Genomic DNA, 24,597 nt, shown 5'->3' on the forward strand with positions numbered 1-24,597 from the left:
AGACGTTTCGAACCCTTTACAGCGTTCGTGGTCAACGGACCACCCGTCCCCCCGCCCCGGCCCGCGGCCCGGACGGGGGGAGTCACCCGTTGACCACGAACGCTGTAAAGGGTTCGAAACGTCGGGATGTATTATAAATTTAATATACGCGATATAATCCGTTTTCATAGTTTTATTTCTAGCGGTAGTTAAAAGGATATAAAAATATTATAAACATACCTTCACCTCTAACCCGCTCCCACAAAATGTTCCACTATCTTTGCTTTCGGACATAGGGAAATAGTACTGAAGAAATTACATACAGTTTCGAGATGGTGTTCTTCTAGAAGGATGAACCACAATTTCAAGAGAAAGAATCCAATGCCCATAAAACTTACCGGATTACACTTCACTCCGCATACGTTAAACGCTGACACTCGTTCATCTCTTTTAGGTACAACTTTGCATAAGTGTATTTGTTATATTGTAAAAGATTTAAAATTTTCAATAATATAATATTGTAAACGCACTCTTTGGGATAATAATTACATTTGTTATAAAAAATTTTATTAAAAAATGAGAACACTAGCGACTAAACGGTGACTGCCTTTTTCGCTGATTTTGCTCTACGCAATCTTAAAAAGCGAGCTACAGTGCGACATAAAATAGTAGAAATTAAACAAAATGGAACTAAAAAAAATCCATACGAAATTGTTACCATGTTTAAGCATTTTTCGTCAAAAATGTGACAGTTACGTAGGAAGTGGCGCCCTCATTTATTTTCTACAATTTCTTGTCGCACTATAAGTGAGGAACGAAGGAAAGGAGTTATAATTTTTATAGATCTATTGTCAATGGTAGTCAATCTCGTGGGTAGTCTGAAATTAAATTTAATACAAAATTTACGAGGTCACTGGGGACCGTAGGGCTGGCTCGTTCCTCGCCCAACGGATCGGCATAGACATCCAAAGGGGGAACGCAGCCAGCCTTATGGGAACCCTTCCACAGGGCTCGGACCTGGGTGATCTAGCCTAATATGTACATATTAGGCTAGATCACCCATGTTATGTTTTATTTCTTTTTTAGGTATTAGTTTTAGTTTTGTAGGTAGTTTTAGTTTTAGGTTACTTTTTAAATGATTATGTTATTATACAAAGTAATTTTGTAAGTTACTTACCTATTCAATATGGCGAGAAAATTCATCAATATAAAATCCGCTTGTAGGTACAGGACAGTAGCCGAGATGGTCGTTAAAGCGAACGATGCATAATTGACGTACTCGCTTAGGCCAAAGGGTAATTAAATTACAAAACGAGACCAGCAAATACAATGAAGCGAACCGCGCTAGGCTGGAGAACTGGGCGTGATTGCATGCTATATCATTTTCTCTAACCGAAAACGAGGCAGAGGCGCATACCTACATTATATTTCACTTTAGAAGTTACTCAAATAATAAAGTTGTTTTATCTTTATTTTCTACTAGGTGCAGTCGCCATCAGATATATCGGAGCGGCCGAGTTGCTCAGAAATCTGAACACGCACTCTAACCAAACTCTATCGCCTTGACAATAGAGCTGTGTTCAGATTTCTACCTATTTCTTAACTTAACTTCCTTCTACCTATTAAGTCGTACAACACTTAAGGTCGATTCATATATTATGTTGGATCTAAATAAGATTATTATGTTATTTAGACATTATTACACAATAATCGAGGCACCTACATTATCTTCCACTTAAGAAATTTACTCAAATAATAAAATTGTATTATCTTTATTTTCTACTAACTAGGTACTACTTCTGTCAATTTAGGTATTTAAGTCATAAAACACGTATTTACGTTAGAGATTATGTTGCATCAAATAAGAATATTATGTTATTATCAAAGTGGATGCAATATACTGACTAAAGCAATATAGTGATGGATAAGACTTATTAAATTTGGAGAAAAAATATGTATAAAAATAAATGCAGTTTTTGCCATTTAGCAGTAAGTTTAAATTTTATATTTAAAGAAAGTACTGGTCATAAATTGACACCGTTTGATGTAGAGAAGTTATTTTCCCTATAGTATAAGTAGATAGTAGGTAAACTATAAATCGAACGGACTTAAAATATCTAATACAGAAAAAAGTGTTTGCGTGTAATCTTTACGCGCGATTGAAGTAAAACTTCTTTGACGTTTACGATACATAAATATCACTGAAATGATTAAACTTCAACTTAAAATGAATATCATATTATAATTTAATTATATTTATTATTCATATACTTCACAAAAAATGATATTGTTCATTAAAAAATAGGCATTTGAATGTCATCATAATTTTTTATGTATGTTATATGTAGGTTTATGGTAACTAAAATGTGAAACCATACATTTTACTGTTAAACCATACAGCTATCGTTGTACCAAAACGCGTTGTTGATTGAAGTGGAGATGTATTTATTTGTTTATAGTATTTTGGTATTTACTTCTACGCGATTACTGATAAATTCTATAAAAACTGAAAAAAATACGCAATTTGTACCTGGGTTTTTACATGTGTGCCAAACAGATTATATTAAATACATTTTTTTAATACTATACTAAATTTACTTTTATTATTTTTGCCGCTCTATCTAGTACTGAAAAAAATAAATTGACAATTTGGCATTTGTTATTTTTCTTGACACGCTTTGATTTTCGGGAATTCTTTTTATTCAATTCAGTTCAATTAATTTAATACACACATAGATATCCTTACGATTGTTAGTAATTACAAATTTACAAGACTTATTACCCTAATCAACTATGAAAAGAATAAAAAATTCCCTAAAATATTACCCTTGTACCAGTTAGTTGGTCACTTTCCGCTAGATGGCGTAGTGCCGACAAAGCTGACTGTAAGTTCTATCTCAGTATATATATGTTACTTTATAATATGACATTTACTATTTTTAATAGCGGAAACTATCTACATAGACTATAGAAGAAGGGTTGAAAGTTTGAATCCACTACAAATGCTTTAAATCTTCTAGAAGACATAATATAAGACTACCAATAAACTTATTTCAACGTTCTTGATAATTCAACACCTAAGGGGGTTAAAAAGGGGAAAGAAGTTGAAACTTGGACATTATATTAAAATAGACGAAAACTGATATCACCGTTTTTGAAAAATTCATTCCCTAAGTTGGTGAAAAAAGGGTTGAAAGTTTGCATCGGGAAAGAAAGTTTTTGTAAATAGTGAACTTAAAATGTCGTAAAAAGACATCAATAATAGAAAACGAGAAAAGTGATTTCAACGTTTTTTGAAATTTATTCCCTGGGTTGAAAGTTTGCATCGGGAGCGAACATTTTTTTTAAAATAGTGGACTTGAAAATCTTCTAAGGAGGTTCAGAGGGATTATATCGAAAACATTTCTTTTTTCAGTTAGGGGCTTGAAACTTCGTAGGTTGTGATAGTCTAATCTCATGCGTTGTATAATTATTAACAAATGATCGAAATTAAACTATCGTGAGACATATTTCAAAATAATAGTGAGTGAAACTGTATTGATCTAAATATTTTTATTAACAAATGATTAACTGTCCCTGCTGCTCTTTTGCTGCATAATGTTCTATGCTCATGTAGAATATAACCACCAACCACCAACCTACAAATCCATGCGTACGAAGTCGAGGGCAACAGCTAGTATATTATATATATTGTTATCTGAGTCGAACAACACGAGCCTTCTTGAGCTTAACTGTGGAGGCTTAGTCAATTTGTGTTAAAAATTTCCTATAATATTTATTTACCTATTTATTTAGACATTATAACACAATAATCATTAAATAATAGCAGACGGCTTTCATTGGAACAACCCAATGAAATATGTACGTATAAGATAAGTAGCTACCGACGTGCATGACTATCTAAAAAATACATAATTCTATCTAAAAAATAATCATCATGTATGTATGTGTTTGTTTGTCTTCAATGTCATTGTCAACGTGTCATTTGATTTATCAACGTAAAGTGCATGGAGACTATATAAAGGAGCCAAATCTTTATGTATGAAAAGTGTCCAACAAAAAACAGTAATTAGGCGGCGCCACCATACACCGAAATACTACCAAAAACAACCTACGTAATTTGGTCGGGTTATTTGTTGCCTGATATGGTTCATGTTATACTCATGTCCCAGAGCCTAACTAGCGCCACCGGAGAGATTACGAACTATTATTTAAAGCTGAAAGCGGTCACTTTTGCAACAGTTCTGCCATAAGAGATTGGCATCCTTTCTATACCATCCATAGTAAAGTGGCCAGTTAAGTGTTAGGTAATAGTACATTATGATACAAGTGTGCTAAGGTGGTCATTACACACGAGGCGATATTGTGCGCGCGAGCTGTAAGCGAGCGCGCAATAAGAAAGCCGATGTGTGTAATGACCAATGCACACGCGTTTCATACGACGTTTTTCAACACACTTGCGAGAAAAAAAAGAAACTTTCATATTAATCAAATTTTAACAGTTAGTATTGTGTGTTGCATCTGTCATACTGCCGGCCGCCCCTCGCCCCGGCCGCGGGCGGCGCGGCGGGCGGGCCGGCCGGGCCGCGCACCGCGCAGGCGGTCGGTCGCGCCGGTGCCCGCCAGTCCGACCAATTAAAGAAGGCTCCCTTTCCATGCATATTATTAGCAATCAGTTACCTTCTTAACTCAGTCGGATAATATAATGAAACAGCACGAGTGGAATAATACACTGAAAGAGCACGCGTGTTTAATATCTAGGATTATGAGCCATAATAATAAATTAATAAGCCTGCAATAATTAAAAGGTCTGTAATCTGTACAATTCCAAAATACGGGTTCCACGGATATTGCTTACATAATCTCGTATGTCAAGGTGTTTCGGCAGAAAAAGCCTTGGCAGACTTATATATTCCTGAAGTGAAGGTTCATACCTACCGACTGGAATTGGTTTCATGCTGGTATCAGATGGGTTTATTTAGGGGTGCCGATGGTTACCTTTGAGAGCGTCTGCCAAGCACTTCCGGCAAGAAAAATACTGGCAGATTTCGCTTTTCTGCATCTACCAGTAAATTTCTAACTGATGCCATAACTATTATTGCAGTATCAGATGGGTTAAATGACCCCCCCCCCCCCCCTTTTTCGCACCGGAAGTCGCTATTTTTTTTGTACTTTCGGCAAGTTCCGCCGTGGCAGACTATCAAATTCGGACTTAGCATCACTTTTATGGGAAACCATTGTGCATCTCATCGCGGTATCAAGTTAGTTCGACATTTTACTGCCGGCTCTTCTACCATAGAGAGTTGCTGTCCTAACAGCAAAATCCGACTATCTGTATCTCTTTCACGACGTTTTTTTAAATACGCTCTACATCAAAAATTCTTTGCCTCTAGTACCTACCTTGAAATCCTTTTAACGCTCTTAATTAGCACGAAAGGCAAATAATAACAAAGCTAGGCTATTGCATAAGTTGCATAACAAATAATTATCTCTGACAAAGTTAAGTAAAGTACCTATGTGTTATCGTTTATATTTTTACCCGAATACTACGCCTACGATCGACGTTTATATATACATATATTTATAATGTTTTTATCTTGGAACTTCTTATATTAATTAATCATTTCTGTTTTGTTTTAATCTAAAACTCGAAGGGGTTTCCCCTTGATAGCCCATTGAGTAAAAACTGAAATCAATGAAACCCAAGTAAGCCATCCGTCGCATCGAGTTAAATTGACTTTCTCTTGCCTAATAAAATACCCTATTGTGGTTTGTTTACATTTTGTTAAATACCTAAAGAAATACACTGTAGCATATATCACATCGCGACACGCACGCCTGCATCTATAGTTATTTTTGTTTGTTGTTGAATTTTTGATTTTTAAGTGCAATTTATGGTAACAAAAAAATTACCATTTGTTTGATTATGGATCTCACCTAGGACTCCTATGAGTCTGATTTTTAATAAACCAGAAAAATGTAAAAAACATGGTGTTTTATGAAACTTTCAAAATTTCTCGAGATGACGAGAAACTCGAGAAATCCTGGTCGAGAATTCCCATGCCTCGAGAAATAAAAAAGGTCGAGAAACCAGAAACCCTATCTACTATACTAATAGCTCCAGTTTAGCCTATTGTGGAAGCGTACCTACTTACGAAACCTGTTAATTTATTCCTATGGCCCAGCAATCACGCGACTTGACGGTTTCAAATACGGAATGTTTTTTTTTTTACAAAAAACTCGAATTTCATTAGGCACATGGGGGCAAGATGGGGTACATCTTGCCAGCCGTAGTTTTAAAGTGATGAAGAATTGCGGATTTGAATGTGTTTATTTCTTCTCTTGTAGAATGGTGAAAAAGTATAAAAGAAAGTCAAATAGAGGAGAGTGGTTATAGGAGGCCATAAAAAAAAGCGGTGGATGCTGTTTTAGAAGGGAAGACGGGGTACATGTTAGCTGCAAAAACATTTTCTGTCCCTCAGACGACTTAAGAAATGATAATAAAAACAGTTCGTGAGAAGTTATCAGACGACGGTTCCAATAGCAAAAAATTGAAGTTTTGTTTAGGCCCTATAGATACTATTTCCATGAATCATTCTAATCACTCCATCTTGTCCCGTAGGGGTACCACATCATACCCCGTCATGCCCCCTTTTCCCCTGCGGGACATTTCATGACGTTGACGCAAAAATTACGTAGTTCAACCTTCAGGATGTTGTTTTATAACACTACAAATTGAGATAACTAATCTATTGACGACCGGTCTGGCCTACTGCCTGCAAAGCCTGATGGTTGATAGTATCAACATCATAATAACCAAATTCGATGTCTATGACAACTAAAACTGAATAATTCTATTCAACCCTTTCTTATGTATATCGACCCGTTTTAAAAATATCGAGAAAATTTGTAGTTTTCTTTGATTTTCTCTGAATGAGCGGTTAAAAATTAATTTCACAAGTGCGCAATTAAAACACCATGTTATTTACATTTTTCTGGTTTATTAAAAATCAGACTCATAGGAGTCCTAGGTGAGATCCATAATCAAACAAATGGTAATTTTTTTGTTACCATAAATTGCACTTAAAAATCAAAAATTCAACAACAAACAAAAATAACTATAGATGCAGGCGTGCGTGTCGCGATGTGATATATGCTACAGTGTATTTCTTTAGGTATTTAACAAAATGTAAACAACCCACAATAGGGTATTTTATTAGGCAAGAGAAAGTCAATTTAACTCGATGCTACAAACTTACAGTTTTACGCCACAATGAAGCTGCTATAATTGTGCTAACTTGCTAATAGGAATATAGGTATATCGGGATGATTCGATTTATCAATAGTAATTTCGTTTTCTAATATTTTCTATTACATGGCCATGGCCCTATAATTCGTTTTTTAGGGTTCCGTACCCAAAGGGTAAAAACGGGACCCTATTACTAAGACTCCGCTGTCCGTCTGTCCGTCTGTCTGTCTGTCACCAGGCTATATCTCATGAACCGTGATAGCTGGACAGTTGAAATTTTCGATATAACAACAAATACTAAAAAGTACGGAACCCTCGGTGGGCGAGTCCGACTCGCACTTGTCCGGTTTTTACCATTAGAAAGAAGATAAGCGATCTTGACGTGTCTTTTTCACGGCAAATATATAACAGTTATAATAAATCATATACGATCATTTACATTATTTTGCTTTCATAAGTAATAGTTAATAATTGTTTAAAAGCGGTTTTCGATGAAAAGGCACGTCATGATTGTTTATCTTATTTCTAATTCTAAAACGAATTACCTATAGTAAAGAAGCTAAAACGAGACGAATTCTTTAGACATTTGAGGGTAGTAGTTCAAAAGTTTTAAAACATCAAAATCGATTGAAGCCAGAACGATAGGGGATAGTTAGGCATTTTTTTATTTGGTTGGATAACTAAAAAAATGTTTTAAGTACCTCAAAATGTAAAAAAAAACATTGTTTACTTACCTAAAGAAATACTCCATGGACACATCACGTGTTATACGCGTGTTTTCTATTTACTTATCACAAGAAATTTATTTCTCGGGTTTTCGAGGCATTGAGCTTTTTTTTCCCGTCTCGACGAGAGACATGGCAAATATTTTAGGACTTCACTATCCGGTATCCGGCCGGATATCAAAATAAGGACCGGATAGGCCTGATACCGGATAGTAACCGAATATCCGGTGCATCTCTACAAATTACCGCACTAAGTAAACCGGCCCCAATCCGATTTCCGAAGATGCACGAAACGAAGTATCCATTACTTTATCTTCGTTTATTATGTTCCTTGCGAGATAACAAATGTTTATTGGATTGTGTGTTTATTGATTAATAATACGTACAAACATGAATAAACTGACTCATTAAACCTTGAACATAGATTAATATTGGTGAAAAAGAAACAACATTTTTAAGAAGCATTGAAAGTATTGAAACTTTTGTACATTTAAATATTAGTATTGACAACTCTGCTTGAATATTTTTGGGGTCTTTGAATTTAAAAAAACCCGGCCAAGAACATGTCGGGCCATGCTCAGTGTAGGGATTCGTAATTACCCTTCCACAATAGGCTAAACTGGAGCTATAGTTGGCCAAACCAAATTGTCAGTAAATCTTCTTCTTCTTTTGGTGCCATGCCCATCTAATGGACGTCGGCGGTCAGCATGGCATTCAGCTTCCTGGTCTTTGCTAATCTCTTGTCAGTAAATAAGAACAAAAAAAACTATACTCATCCTTTTCTTTTGGGTGCTAGTACTAGTAGTACTAGTGTAAGACAAATATTAGTAGATTCTCTCTGTCTATGTTTTAAATGAGACAGTCCTTTGACAAACTATATTAGTATAGTAGATTGGGGACAAGGGATGAATGGTGCCTTTTAACATGAGTTAAATACTTTTCATATCGAATGCGAGGAAACCAGCAAATAGCTAAGACAAGGCAAGTTTGCATAGGTTACAATTAATTAAAGTAATTTTTATACGAAGTTTAATAAGAAGATTGTTAACAAAGGAATGAAATTATGCTTGGTGCCTTTGACCCGAGTCAATCACTACTTTTCATATCGAGTACGAGGAAACCAAAAACACATGGCAAATATTTTAGGAAAATGCAGTAATTTTAGGATGAATTGTTAATTAAAGTATGAAAATCAGTGGTATTGCCTCTTTTTAATTTTTTACTCTTTCGTTCTAAACTAAAACTGCCATTACCCATAGTCAAAGGCATTATATACTCATACAGCCAATGGAACTGTTTTAGAGAAATTAAATAACAATCGAATGAGTAAAATAAGCAGTTTTATCTTACATTATTATACTTTATTTACATGAATAATGACAAATAACTTAAAAAAAAAATTTGATGTCGTAATAACGTTTTTCTAATCGTCGAGTATAATACTACAACTTCATATGCAACACTACAACCTTACTATTTTCAACGTTGGATAGTCTATGGCACTTCCGACTCAAGCATAAGAATTTTATCGATACGGTTTAGTCAATTATAAAAATTTTGAAAATAGAACTTCATACATTTCGATAAAAGTGCTCCAGAGAGTCGGTCAGGGTCTCCGTCTCTGGCGGTGGCGTGTCTTCGTCGGTCGAAGTGGACCCCAAGGGGACCCGCAGGACTCTCAGCTCTGGCTTGCCTTCATTGGCAGTCCAGAGGGGAGTCGTAAGAGCTATATGCTCCAGGGGTGGAAGTGTTAAAGGGCATAACGCCGCGAGTAACTTCGGAGAAAGCGCAGCACACCTCTCGACACCCCTGAGCCGCTCACGCCGGTGTTGCGCCTGGCCGTCTCTACGATGGCGCATCAGGTGCCCATCTTGCGAGTGGCGAGTTACCGCCTGCCTCGATAGCACTGTATAGCACAATGTTATGGCAGGTGTCCGGAACTCTTAGCAATAGCCCAGTATTATATTCCACCTAAATTTAAGCCATAGACCAGGAGCGGTATTCGACATGCGTTAAGTGACGTTTCGTGTTGAACTTCAGTTGAATGGAAGAAATCGTGTGTTGTCGAATAGGTAAATTTGACATTAGCAATCCACAGTTAGGTGACAACGAAACCAAACCGAACCACGCAGAGTTCAGAGCCATTTTAAACCGTATAGTAGTAAGAAAACAAAGTTGATTTTTGTTGCATAATTTTTTCAATGAATGAGTTTTGGTTGTACCAAATGATACTTATGAACAAATGATTCATTCCACTGTTGAACTGATGTTGAAGCCGAAACTGACAGTTGTGAATCTCGAATAGGGCCCCTGGACTCTTTCCACTTTTCTATAATAGCTCCCAATGCCTGCTGAAACCGGTTTACGGGTATCTATTTATGTACCCGTGAGAGGGTTCCAGCAGGCGTTCTACATGACATCATGACTCTCCAAACGGCCTCTACGTGTTGGATCTATATCCCCACGCACGCCTTATAAATGACCGGGCCTGAAAACCCGAGAGTTTGTAACGGAGATACAAATAATAATAATAATTGTTTATTTCAAAAAAAAAGATAGAAGAAAAGTCTTGAGACTATTGGAGGAGGCCTATACCCAAAAAGGGGCCTTAGTTTATTAAGTTAGATATATATACTCTTTAAAACTAAACACAACTGTAAATATTTTTTTGTAAGTTAAGGAAATAAAGGCTTTATTATTATTATTATATCCATGACAAATAACAGCTTTCTAGCAATAACGATCACGGATCAAAGCCTCGACAGACAGACAGACAGACGGACATGGCGAAACTATAAACGTTCCTAGTTGACTACGGAACCCTAGAAGGAAACCGCGATTGTTGAGAGATTAGTGGACGACCGTTTTTCCATACGAACGTAATCCCCGTTTTTCTCTCTGAATATTGACATTATGGAAAATATTATAAACACAACTTCAAAAAGGTACCGGCCAGGTGCGAGTCGTACTCGCCCACTCGCTCGTACAAATTTAACAATTTTTTATATATATATTTTTTTACAAACTTACAGTTTTCAGATTTTTCTCTGTATTATTTTTAGTGTAAGACGATATTACTTGCTAAATTCATTTTGATTCCCTTGAGAGTGTCGGAATATACGTTTTTTGCGGCATAAACGGCCGTATCTTTTTGTTTTGACCTAAGTTATGAAAGAGTTATGAAAAGTTTTGAAATTTTGACCTAAGTTAAAATTTCAACTCGATACCTCTACGCGTTCCCGAGATAAAGGGTCTTGGCAGACAGAGGGACAGACGGATGGACAACAAAGTGATCGCATAAGGGTTCCGTTTTATTTTCCTTTTGAGGTACGGAACCCTAAAAATACCATTTTTACCAGTTTTTTAGGGTTCCGTACCCAAAGGGTAAAAACGGGACCCTATTACTAAGACTTCGCTGTCTGTCTGTCTGTCCGTCTGTCACCAGGCTGTATCTCATGAACCGTGATACCTAGACAGTTTAATTTTCACAGATGATGTATTTCTGTTGCCGCTATAACAACAAATACTAAAAACAGAATAGTTTAATATAAACATTTAAGTGGGGATCCCATACAACAAACGTGATTTTTTTGCCGTTTTTTGCGTAATGGTACGGAACCCTTCGTGCGCGAGTCCGACTCGCACTTGGCCGGTTTTTACAAATTAATATTTATTAATCCAAAAAAGTACCTATTACTTACAGTCATTTTATAGCAGATTTGTATCATTTGTAGCAACCAATACAATGTGTTATTAAAGTAGGTTGTACTCTGACGGAAAAACTTAATATTGAAAATATTGAAATATGAAATTCTGGTATTTTTAGGACCAGCCGTAATAAAAAAAAGTGAATCTAATTCTAATATTTTTCTTTATTAAAGACCTATTCCAGCATGCCTTCGGTGCAAAGTTTCGTGGGACTAGCCTTGGAGAGGTAAGTTCATAAAATTGAACTCACTTCTGTTCCATTCAAGCCAACACAAGCAAAAACTGATATTTTCTTTTAGAGCCTCAAGCAAACAAAAAAAAACAAGTATTTGGTCAAAAATCAACAAAAAAGTCCGAATGATTGACTACTATTTAGTACACTCTGACGAAGATCGTCTTATGGAATAGAAAAGTTTATTTTTATCTGGATGCCATGGGTTTAGATGTGAAGCTTTGATTATAAATAATAGGCAAGTTACTACATTACAGTTATAGTACAGAATGGTATTTTTTTCGTAGGTTGTTACGTTTTTATAAGAATTAAGGTAGTCAAAAAGCCGATTTTCATGATATTTTTGAAGTAAAACTTCCTTAGGCGCGACTATAGGGTAACTCAGATTTTTTTTCTGACGGAAAGTAACGCTCAGTCAAACGTCGAAATTGAGTCAAGCAACGTATTTTATTTCGAAAAATTACAAACTACAAATCCTATTTTGCTTTGCCACCTTACTCGGACGTTTTTTTAATTTTTAGTTTGGTTAAACGGTGAGAATATATTGAAAAATTCAGGGAAAGATAGTAAAAACAATTTAGTTTTCCCATACAAACTATTCCTACCAATTGATCTGTCAAACATTTGAAATTGGTTGTCGGTACGGTACACTCGAGTTCCTCAAATTGAAGATTATATATTAAATTAAAGGGTTTTGAATAGACAACATATATATGGTATAGTTACGGTGTTCTATACAACCTTCTATGACCGTAGCCTAGCGTAAACGGACAAAAAACATTTGTATGAAATTTTGGGGACACTTTTTTTCTCGTATTAGGATCGAAAGAGCTCGTGATTCTGAGTGGAAATAGTACACTGATTTAAACTTTCACGATTTTTACTCATTATTATTTATCTCCACGGGACTTAATCGCGTAAAATAGTTTTAAAATGTACCTCCGACGTTTCGAGGACGGCGTTGTCCCCGTGGTCCCGGAGAAGACTGGCTAAAGTTGACATCAACATCTTCTAGGCGCGCGAGTTTTTCGAACTACCCGCACTTGGTCTTGTTTATTAACTTGAACGTTTTGCGCACTAGGGATGCTACCGGGTCGACACACAACACTCACAATATTCGATTTTTCAACTTTCGATATTTGGTTTCGCTTACACTTACTAATGACATTACCTCCAGGTCGATGGTGTGGCCATGGGTAGCCCTGTAGCACCGGTTTTGGCAAATATCTGGATGGAGCATATCGAAGCCAGTATAGACCTGCAGCCATGGGCAGTAAAGTTGTGGAAGAGATATGTTGATGATGTTTTCTGTGTTATGAAAGGTGGAAAGCAGGAATTGGAGCAACTACTCCAATATTTGAATTCAATTCATCCTAAGATAAAATTCACGTATGAATTGGAATCACAGCGCAGTTTGCCTTTTCTGGATGTCAAAGTGATTGGTCGAGTCGACGGAACCCTGACGCATACTGTATACAGGAAGCCAACTCACACGGATAGGTATTTGAGCGCTTTTTCTCACCACCATCCCCGACACTTACAATCAGTTGTCAGCTCGCTGGTGAACAGAGCACAAGATCTGTTCTTACGTCTGTACTTAGGTGGAACGGGTATAAGGTGAGAAAGTGGCAACCCAGACGAAAAGCAAGAGTGAAGCGTCCTGATGTCTCCAGGCAACCGGCATTATTACCTTATGTGAAAGGAGTAACGGATAAGGTTGGCACAGTACTTGAGAGGTACTCTATAAGGACGGTATACACTCCTTTATCCAAAATTGCAGGAAACCTGAGGTCACCGAAGGACGTTATCCCGTTCCAGTCACCTGGCGTTTATAAGATCGATTGCAGTTGTGGTAGTTCCTACATCGGGGAAACGAAACGTACCATTGCGGAGCGAGTTAAGGACCATATCGCAGCTGTCAAGAACCGTCAGGTGAACAAGTCTGCCGTTGCTAAGCATTTACTAGAGTCAGGGCCAAACCACTGGATTGAGCTTCACAACCCTAGAATACTTTCTACAGATCGTGGGTTTTATAGTAGAAAAATCCGTGAAGCCATTGAAATCAAGAAACATAGAAATTTCAATCGAGACGAAGGTTTTAAGATCTCATCCACATGGAACCCAGTCATTAATGTTATTTAGTAAGTGTAAGCGAAACCAAATATCGAAAGTTGAAAAATCGAATATTGTGAGTGTTGTGTGTCGACCCGGTAGCATCCCTAGTGCGCAAAACGTTCAAGTTAATAAACAAGACCAAGTGCGGGTAGTTCGAAAAACTCGCGCGCCTAGAAGATGTTGATGTCAACTTTAGCCAGTCTTTTCCGGGACCACGGGGACAACGCCGTCCTCGAAACGTCGGAGGTACATTTTAAAACTATTTTACGCGATTAATTCCCGTGGAGATAAATAATAATGGAAATAGTACATTTCGATATTGGTGCGGAAAGTATGTCATTACTTCACGAGTACCGAGACATCAGGGACGTACCGGGGATAACCGGGACGAGTGAAGAATCACATTTCCGCACGTGTATCGAACGACGTTTTTAATACAATTGCGAAAAAATAAGAAAAACAACAAGTAAGGAATAAAAAAAATATCGAATGCTTAACATGCTTGCAGTAAGAAAAAACGCCTCTTCCTTAACAGGCGTTTCGGCAACTTATTTAGAACGGTTTTTCAATATTCAATATTAAAAAATAAACGTGCTATAATGGTAAGTAATAAAATATGAAATATGTATATTTTTCGTATTCTTACATTAACAGTAGGTTTTTATGTTGATTACGATGTTTAAAGGAAACTAATATTAACACTCATCAATAAGTAGTCATGAATTGGAACAAGTATAAATTTAAAAAAATGGAAAAGTAATAAGCGCTAGTTAGCGAAACCCAACTTTTCGCACGCTAAACAGCTACGTAAAGTAGCACTTTTTGAGCAACTGTTTTAAAATAACCGGCCAAGTGCGAGTCGGGCCGAGGTTTCCGTACATTACACAATTTAAACAATGTATTTTTTATGTCAAACGTGAGTTAAAGGTAAATTGCGGTTTATAAATTATGACGTATTAAAAAAAACTACTTACTAGATCTCGTTCAAACCAATTTTCGCTGGAAGTTTGCATGGTAATGTACATCATATATTTTTTTTTAGTTTTTTTTTAGTTCTATCATTCTCTTATTTTAGAAGTTACAGAGATGAAGTTTGAAGTGTCTCTCGCGCAAACTATTCAGTTTAGAAAAAAATGATATTAGAAACCTCAATATCATTTTTGAAGACCTATCCATAGATACCCCACACGTATGGGTTTAATGAAAAAAAAATTTTTTTCTAAGTATGAGGACCCCCAAAATTTCTGTTTTTCTTTCTATTTTTGTGTGAATTCGGAAAAAAGTGGCTGTGACATACGGACGGACAGACAGACAGACATGACGAATCTATAAGGGTTCCGTTTTTTGCCATTTGGCTACGGAACCCTAAAAAGTATAAAAATACAACTTTAAGTAAAAATATCCATGAAATAAAACTGAAAAACTATTATCATGATTAACTATCGCGGTAACCGAAGACGATATTAGAAATATCCAGTTAAGTTCTTAATTTGGTAATGCCATTTTTATCGCTTTTCGTTCCTCTACCACGCATTTCAGAAATTGTTTAAAATGTCGTTGAAATATTGTTTTCCCCTCACTAGCTCAGAAAGTTGTCTTTTATCCTTTAAAACAAGCGGGGAAAAACGCATTTTATCCACTAGTGGGGAAAGTAATTTGACCTTGGATGGAGCGTGTTTAAGTAGCTTGACAGATAACAAATCGTAAAACGCTTATAATAATGATTCGTTTGATATTAATTATCATTAAACAAATGGTTTGAGAATCTAATAAAAAATACCAAATTTAGCTTTATTTAATGATTTTATGTCATAAACCTTAAAGTTCCATAAGAAACGTTTGTTTTTTAATAATGATGTTTAATATAATTCTGAACGCACAAGTTGAGTCAATGCAATTTCAAAACGCATCATTGACATTTCATACGTCAAAAATGTCAACATTGTCAACAAATTTTTTACTTAAAAACTTCTCACGTAAAAATACAGAATTTCCAGTTTTTTGTTATAAAATCGTAAAAAAATGAGTGATTTCAGTGATGAAGATGATCTAACGCCTGTGGATGTTGCAATTTCCTCGCTATAGTGAGGTGAAAAGTTTTGTGTTACACAAATGGGTGCAAATGTATTTTGCTTCTCGTGTGTTGAAACACTTGCTACGCTCAGGATTCTATTTTAGAACCACTCGCTACGCTCGTGGTTCAACTATAGAATCCTTTCGCTTGCTCGTGTTTCAATTCCACACTCGCGGGTAAAATACAACTTTGCACCCTTGTATAACAAATAACTATTTATTTGCTAAAGTCTGTCCACGAAGAAAAGTGGTCATGCATAATAATGTAAATATGTAGTTTTTATTTTTTATTAGGTAATCTAGATTATACCTTATGACGTCCTCTTTTTACAATAGAAACAATTTTTCTAATTGTATTCAGATTGAGATAGTTCTGAGGTTAACTTTGGTGAATGTGAATTTTTGTCAAAAAATTGCCCCCCCCAATACAAAAACTATTTTCAGTGCTAGAGTAGTAAGTCTTGTAATAATATAAATACGGTTGTGACATTGTAGCAGGAAGCGAGTGAAGATTGTTAAAAAACGCTGTACAGGCAATGAAAGGTATGATACACATACATTAAAATACGATTTTGTTTTTGTTATATAATATTATATACACAAATTATTAAATATATAAAAAAATGCTTGAAAATGTGCATTCCGTAAAAAGATATACCAGATCATCCACGACCACTTTTTTTCGTGGACATACTTTATCTATAGAAAAAAAATATTAATTTTGTCGAAGACTTGTTTTTCTACAGAGAGCCCCCTCTGCAAAGTAGTTTTCATATCTCATTGCTCTGAAAGTGTGTAGTTGTTGATCTAAAAAGTGCGCAGAAAGTGATACGTTTCTGCTCTAGTGCAAAAAAGTGGTGTACTCTTCTGCGTACCCGTCCCATGAGCAACTGGGTGGAAACAAAACTGAAAAATAGTGTCTATTTACCCGGTAATTGTTCTAATTTTACTAATCACTCTTGATTTCTTTTGTTGAATTGTATTTACTCGATTTCATAAGGCGGGAACCAAAAGGAATACATTTACACCAAAAAAAAAATTTTAAAACCTTACATTTGCGTTAATGAGCAAAGGCAGAATCTTATCTTATTTAGCACTATATTCATGAAAATAAAATATAAGATAAAAATTGTTATTTATTTGTGTTTTAATTCTTTAAAATACTTTTATTATGTTGGCTGAATGAGTAATGCTATTGACTATTGGGAGTTTACAACGAAAAAGTAAAAAATTAAAAAGTAAAACCTTATGCTCACGAGCGCTTTTTCAACGCGCGTTAAAAAAGCGAACTGATTTCAGCCCATGTGTGGTGCGCTCGACGATAGTTGTTCCGAAATAGATTGTGAACTGATTGTCCAATATCTTAAAAATCGAATTTCATAAATGTTCTTGGTACACACATATACGATTATTTAGCTCTACTAGGCGCAAGCCAGTTTGACTAACGAACGCACTTTAATGTTTCAAGCCTTTCGGCTATTGTGAATGGTCGTATATTCTTTAAATGTCGGTAATTAGAAAACGTGCCTAGTTTTCATAGAAATTTCCATCGTAACGCAGGCGAACCCTCGCGACAGCGTAGCGGCGCGGCGGCCCGGCGGGCCCAAGGCGTTCACGTTCGCCACGAGATCGCCCACGTTAACGTAGGACACTTCTATAGGTATCTAAGGATTGATTCACCCCGCTTCGCGTCGCGCCGCTTCGCGTTCGCGTGTTGTACGCTACGTAAGCGCAGTCTGGAAAACCAGTCTCGCAATTACATATTATGTTGCATTCTGTGTCTGGAATGAACTTCAAGCCGACGCGTATGTATATTTCAACCGCATAGGTACATTGTTTATCATAATTGATTAGGATTTTGGCATTTATAAACGATTGTACCTTTGATGGTTGTCAATAATCAAAGCAAAGCAATGTGAGCAAAGGACGGGTTAATCGGGTCAACATGTCAAATATAACGTTTAGGCTAAATAAATTACTTGTTAGTATCATTATCTTTGTTTTTCGAGAAAATACAACAAAAAGAACTAAACATTACAGAGACTGAGCACGAAGCAATGAGACTATGCAAAATCGAAGCAAGGGGTCTGCTATCTCGTTTAGAACCCTCAAAAGCAACGTAACTGCAATAGCAAACAACGGGCACTGTAACTTATTGGTACACCATTTGTGGGTAAATATAGTGAATACAACACGTCCAATACGATATCATTCAATTTTAATGCTTTAGACGCGACCTCCGATAACCCTGGCTAACTATCGACCAGCCTCTCCTAGATGTCATCCACACACGATTCTACTAATGAAAGATTATAAAGTGATTAAATAAATGATCATCTGCCACCTAACACCGCGGTGACATTCCTACTAACACAAGTTACTATTTAGTTTACTTTACCTACTATAAAATGACAAGACGGTACTTCATCTATAGGACATGATTCGATTTAGAGCCATGAAAATCTCAAAATAATAATTGATTGATTGAATGAGCTCACAGGTCACGGACAGCTTAATAATAAGTGCCTTATGATTTATCAAAAAAAACGGACAAGTGCGAGTCGCTCGCCCACCGAGGGTTCCGTATTTTTTAGCGCCATCAGAAATACATCTATCTAGGTTTATGAGATACAGCCTGGTGACAAACAGACAGACGGACAGTGGAGTCTAAGTAAAAGGGCGGGACCCTTTTTACCCTTTGGGTACGGAACCTTAAAAATTAGAAAATACTCGCATATTATATATATATATACATACCAACGAATTACACAACTATCGTAATGACATCGATCTCATTTGAGTGGGCATTAATAATTGTTGTTACGGAGCTGATAAGATGAATATGGGTTCAATATAACAAAATTCACACTAAAGGGAAATTTACTGAGACGTCGAGACAGTAGTCTGTTGATAGAAGTACGTAATTGTTTACTGTGGCGAAGGCAATAGATGCATTTGTTCTCTGGGTGAGTAAATATGGGCAATATGGGCATACATAGGACGAGTGTGGTGTGGTGCACCACCCGACCGCGACCGGCCGCCAACCCTGGCGAGGGCGCCGCCCACTGCTTTGATAACGACTCGATCCTCATTGTTGTTGTCCTCTTCTTATCAGAAACCTGTTGTTTACTTATACATCTCACACGGTATTTTGTAGCGAATGGCATGAACACAGATATTAATTAAAATTTCTAAATTACGACACGAATTGTGAAATTGATGTTGGAAAGGTAAAAGTCCGATTTAGGTAATTATATCGTAATTAAACTTGCCTTAGATTGTCATTATTCAGTTTCAATTTTGTGATAGAGAGGCCTAGTTCTCGAAAACTGTGATCTGCAATATCCGGCAGCTGCGAGTGGGATATATCGAGTCCAATTTTTGTTTCTGGGCTGAATTTATTAGTAAGGGCTTTAGTGATCTCTTCGTAAGCTTTGATCCTGTGGCAGAGGACGAGAATGGCACCGGTGTTGGAGTCCTCGCGCCGGCAGGTGCACGGGGAGATCTCCCTGCGCATGGCGCAGTGGAGGCTGGCCCCGGCGCCGAGCTGGCCGGCCAGCGCGCACAGAAGCGTGGCCGCGAGCACGTGCATCTGCGCGACCATCGTGCGTACCGTGCGGGGCTGATCGCGCTACTGCCGCCGCGAAACTCCGACGACCCGGCCGAGCGCTCAAACAAAACACCCCGCGCCACTCTGCTCCATTGCGTGGTCGATTGGGTGCGAGTACGAGTGGCCGCGGAAATCGAACTTTACAAATAGCTTCCGATAAGTACATATTTATATAAGTATCTGCACATAGGAAAGTTTTCTAGCAAGGCACCAGATACACTCAACTTAACAAGGGAAACCGATACTCTATTATGGATATACATTTAATTTAGGTATGTAACGAAACTTTGCATATATACAATGACATAAGGTATATGTAGGCACAGAACACATGGAAGATGCCAGGAGACATTGGAAGATACCAGATAGATGTACAATCCATAATAAATACAAAATTAAAAAAACTAACCTAATAACTAAAAACTGGCATGGTGCCATAGATGCTGGCAGCATTTCCTCGGTGTATCGCAATGCTTACTCTTTGTGCGAGGAAGCTGCCAGCTCTACGATCACCGGTGACGTCTACTATTATTTTAGATAATTCCTTAAATAGTTCCACGGGCTAAGGTTCTCGACGCCAAAAGGTACGAAATTGTATTCGGGGCCGAGACGCCTATATTTGGCCTTTTTTAATTTTTCAGCCGCCTCTGCCGCCGCGCCGGCTTTAGGTATTACATATAAATTACAAACTACCCGTATTGCTTTTGATTAATGACCTTGAGTGAACCCATAAGTAATAATGCCTACCTGTACATACCTTTTTTATAGTGATTAAGTGTGTGCAAAGTTCATTTTCGCGCACTAGTTGCATTTTTTTCCTTCTTTTAAATATATATTGTGTCCTGTCTATCAGGCAGCTGTACATCCATCGTACCATTTTACGTAGACACCGACATCTTTCATTTTCCGCGAAAGCAAATAGCAAGCGGAATAAACAAACTGTGTCCTGTGGTACTCCAGAGGACGACATTCGCGAGCCGTCAGTACGTAGCAATGAGTGCTCGTATTTACAATAAAACAAATAAACACTTAAAGATCTACGCACTAAATAGCTACGACTGCAAACATGGCTTAATTAACAGACCTATCAAGAATCGGAATCACTTTTAAACACTATCAAATGAGTCATTTTACTAATTCTTTTCGGCTTTTCCCTCTTTAACACAGAGAACTGTAACAAACCTAATATTAATACTTAAGTCCTATAATAACCACACTCGGGCACACCCATACACATACAAACTCACCTTGTAACACACACGCACGCACGCACGCACGCACACGCACACGCGCGCGCACACACACACACACACACACACACACACACACACACACACACACACACACACACACACGCTTCAGCCGTTTTTCTTTAGGTAAAAAACTTTTAGATTTTTCACATTTTTCCTTTCTATCTTAGGGTCTGTTCACAATGTCCAAGGAAATTCCTGAATAAGCTACTTGCCACTTATCTGACGAATAAAGTCATCATTGGCGTTTCACAATCTTCAAATAAGCTTTACTGGTAGATAATAGTACATTTCGATGCTGGTGCGGAAAGTATGTCATTATTTTACGAGTACCGAGATATCTTGCAAGCCCGAGTCTTGCACGGCACGAGTGAGGAATGACGTTTCCGCACGTGTATCAAACGACGCTTTTTAATACAGTTGCGAAAAAATAAGAAAAACAACAAGTAAGGAATAAAAACAATATCGAATGTTGCTTTTGGAAACTTAGCTTGCAGTAAGAAAAAACGCCTCTTCTTTGACAGGCGTTTCGGCAGCTGTTCCTACTACCTGCCTTCTATAGCTATTCCGTTCCATTCAGACAACTTATTAAGAACGGTTTTTCAATCTTCAATATTAAAAAATAAACGTGTTATAATGATGAAGAGGTAAGATATAAAATATGAAATATATATATTTTTCGTATTCTTACATTAACAGTAGGTTTTTATGTTGGTTACGACGTTTAAAGGAAACATATATTAACACTCATCAATAAGTAGTCATGAATTGGAACAAGTATAAATTAAATAAAAAATTAATAAAAAAAAGTGAAAAGCACTAGTTTGTGAAAACCAACTTTCCACACACTAAACAGCTGCGTAAAGTAACAAAAATGTCAACAATTTTTTTACATAATGTTATACTTTATTGATGATGATATTGATGATTATAATTAACCTGATGATGATTATAATTTATTTATTTATTTTATTTAATCTTTATTGCACTAAAGAAAATACAAATGTACAAAAGGCGGACTTAATAATGTGTACAAATAAAATCATTGTTTTTATGAGCTGTTTTTTTGCATGTTGCACTTTCTTCGCTATAGTGAGGTGAAAAGTTTTGTGTTACACACGGGTGCAAATTTATTTTACTTCTCGTGTGTTGAAACACTCGCGGGTTAAATACAACTTTGCACCCTTGTATAACAAATAACTATTACAACAGTAGTTTTATCTGGCAGTTAATTTATTTGTTAATTAGCTATCCAATACTTTGTGAAACAGACCCTTCGCTGGCCCAATATTACAGGGTTCTATGTTTCACTTTGATCGAACTGAAATTTGAACTTTATCATAGTGACATTAAGTGAATTTTAACTATCTTGAAAATGTAACACAGAACCCTGTAATATTGGGGCTGCGCCTTAGTATTTATGGCGGTCAGCAAAATATTATCGGCGCGTGACGATAACTTAGTATAGGTTAGAGCACGTGCTGATTCGGTTAAGATAATGTCTGTACCGCCGTAGATTAGAGATGTATAAAACACTTGATTATGATTTAATAAATCAGTCTGTCTACCCGTCAACGGTCGCTTTTACTCGCCCAACTATGTTCCCCTAAAGTATTATTATTTTATTTTTCTCAAACATGCAATGAAATATCGTCCTTACGTGCGTCATAACAAGCTTTAACACGTTTCGGGCGGAGATTGGTGGTTTTCGAGAGAAAATGCTCGAGTTGCTTTATTAAGAAAACACTTAAATCACCGTAATTTCGTTCATTAGGTGTTATGAGCTTAGTTTATTTGACCATTAGGTATGTAAAAAAAAAAAGGTGAATCGAGCATAGGTGATTCGACATTAGGTAAATCAATTTTCGGTATTCTGATATGTAACCCGGACCACCTTGAAGATAGTTCCTGCCGAACAGAAAAAGCATTTTCAAATCGGACCACGGGTCTCGCAGTAATAGATGAACGTACATAAAAAAAGTGTGCGAGTAATCTTTATGCTTGACGCTATTGAAGTAAAACTTCTTTGATGTTTATCGTTATGTTGGCACTTTGACGTGTGTCCTCTTGTGCGTGTGTCACTACAGAACCCCCTCCTTCTATGAAATTGAAGTTGGTTAAAAATCCAGTTTAGATTAGTTTACTTTCCTACACTTTTACTACGGCGTTCACTCGTCAGGTGTCGTTAAGTGCTCATTGCTATTACGATTATAGCAGGCTTTTATTTTTCTTGGCATGAAAGGCGCCGCACATACAGTCGCCATCAAGACAAGATACCACCATAATAAGACAGAGCGGCCGAGGTGCACACAAATATGTGAACACGACTCTATTGACAAGGCGTTAGAGTGCGTGTTCACATATATATGAGTGCCTCGGCCGCTCCGATATATCTGATGGCGACAGTACATGCCTACATGGTTATTAAATAGTAGTCCGCAATCTCGTCGCGCTGTCAACTTGATAACGTAGGTTGGGTAGTAAATAGACACCCTAATATAAACAAAAAAACCGGACAAGTGCGAGTCGTACTCGCCCACCGAGGGTTCCGTACTTTTTAGTATTTGTTGTTATAGCGGCAACAGAAATACATCGTGTGAAAATTTCAGCTGTCTAGCTATCACAGTTCATAAGATACAGCCTGGTGACAGACAGACGGATAGACGGACAGACGGACAGGGGAGTCTTAGTAATAGGGTCCCGTTTTTACCCTTTGGATACGGAACCCTAAAAATAATTACATAAGGTATACCCGGATAAGATCGGATGGAGGATGGAGGGTAAGATCGTATGTATCGTTAAGTACAAAGACAGATAAAACCTGGTCTAACTGTTGATATGTGCATTATTTTGTATTACTATGTTCTAGGGGTTTGATCTGAGGGTATTTTTAAGCCATATCTGATACTCGTATAAGGATTCTTTTTTTTGGGACTAAAGTCGTCTAATATCGTCTAGCAAATTCATTTCGGACAAACCTATCGAGCTTAATTTGAGACTATTTTACTGACTCCTTAGTAAGATATCGCGACAGGTCACGTGGCCGACAGATTGAAAATTCGTGACGGACACGTGACCTGATCGAACTTATGGATGGAAGTTGATTTGTCTGAGATAAACTTTTAAATCTATATATTATATTATATTTATAAACCCCACCACGCTGTGCGCAAAAACCCGCATTGCTGACGTCGGTGAGAAGACTGCTAGGCTCAAATGGGACTGGGCCGGTCACGTCTGCCGCATGCATCCAGACAGATGGGCTAGCATAGCTACCAAATGGATGCCAGAAGAGGGACGCGGACCCGGCAGGCCCAGACGGAGATGACGGGACGACCTAGACACCTTTCTCAACAACTGGCCGGAGGAGGCACTATATCGGGAGTCGTGGAAGACAAGGGGAAAGGCCTTTGCCCAGCAGTAGGACACCATAATAGGCTAGAAAAAAAAAATATAAACGCAAAAGTCCTGACTGACTGACTGACTAAATCAACGCCCAGCCTAAACCGTTGGACCTAGAGAGCTGAATTTTTCGCAATGGGTAGTTTTTATAACGTTAGTATCCACTAAGAAGGGGTTTTTCAAAATTCATCCCCCAAGGGGGTGAAATGGGGGTCCAAAGTTTGTATGGGGTTCAAGTTTTATTCTAAGCTATG

General features: G+C 37.3%; 1 protein-coding gene and 1 long non-coding RNA gene across 3 annotated transcripts in view; one reads left to right on the forward strand and one right to left on the reverse strand.

The window, feature by feature from the left end:
- LOC134754523 (uncharacterized) overlaps positions 1-15,241 on the forward strand; it is a 100,338-nt gene extending 85,097 nt beyond the window's left edge. Inside the window, exon 2 of the long non-coding RNA XR_010128928.1 lies at positions 15,101-15,241. This is a non-coding gene — a long non-coding RNA (uncharacterized LOC134754523). The remainder of the gene's footprint in view (positions 1-15,100) is intronic.
- The window catches only part of LOC134754247 (leucine-rich repeat-containing G-protein coupled receptor 4), a 45,666-nt gene extending 25,903 nt beyond the window's left edge, over positions 1-19,763 (reverse strand). Inside the window, exon 1 of one of the 2 annotated variants that reach the window (XM_063690445.1) lies at positions 19,354-19,763. In XM_063690445.1, coding sequence (XP_063546515.1) covers positions 19,354-19,685 — 332 coding nt within the window. In that variant the 5' untranslated portion in view covers positions 19,686-19,763. Of the gene's footprint in view, positions 1-19,349 lie in introns of both variants that reach the window. The other variant, XM_063690444.1, reaches the window with a different exon arrangement.
- Positions 19,764-24,597: the final 4,834 nt, after the last annotated feature.

This window comes from Cydia strobilella, chromosome Z (genome assembly GCF_947568885.1).
Source record: "Cydia strobilella chromosome Z, ilCydStro3.1, whole genome shotgun sequence".
NCBI lineage: Eukaryota > Metazoa > Arthropoda > Insecta > Lepidoptera > Tortricidae > Cydia > Cydia strobilella.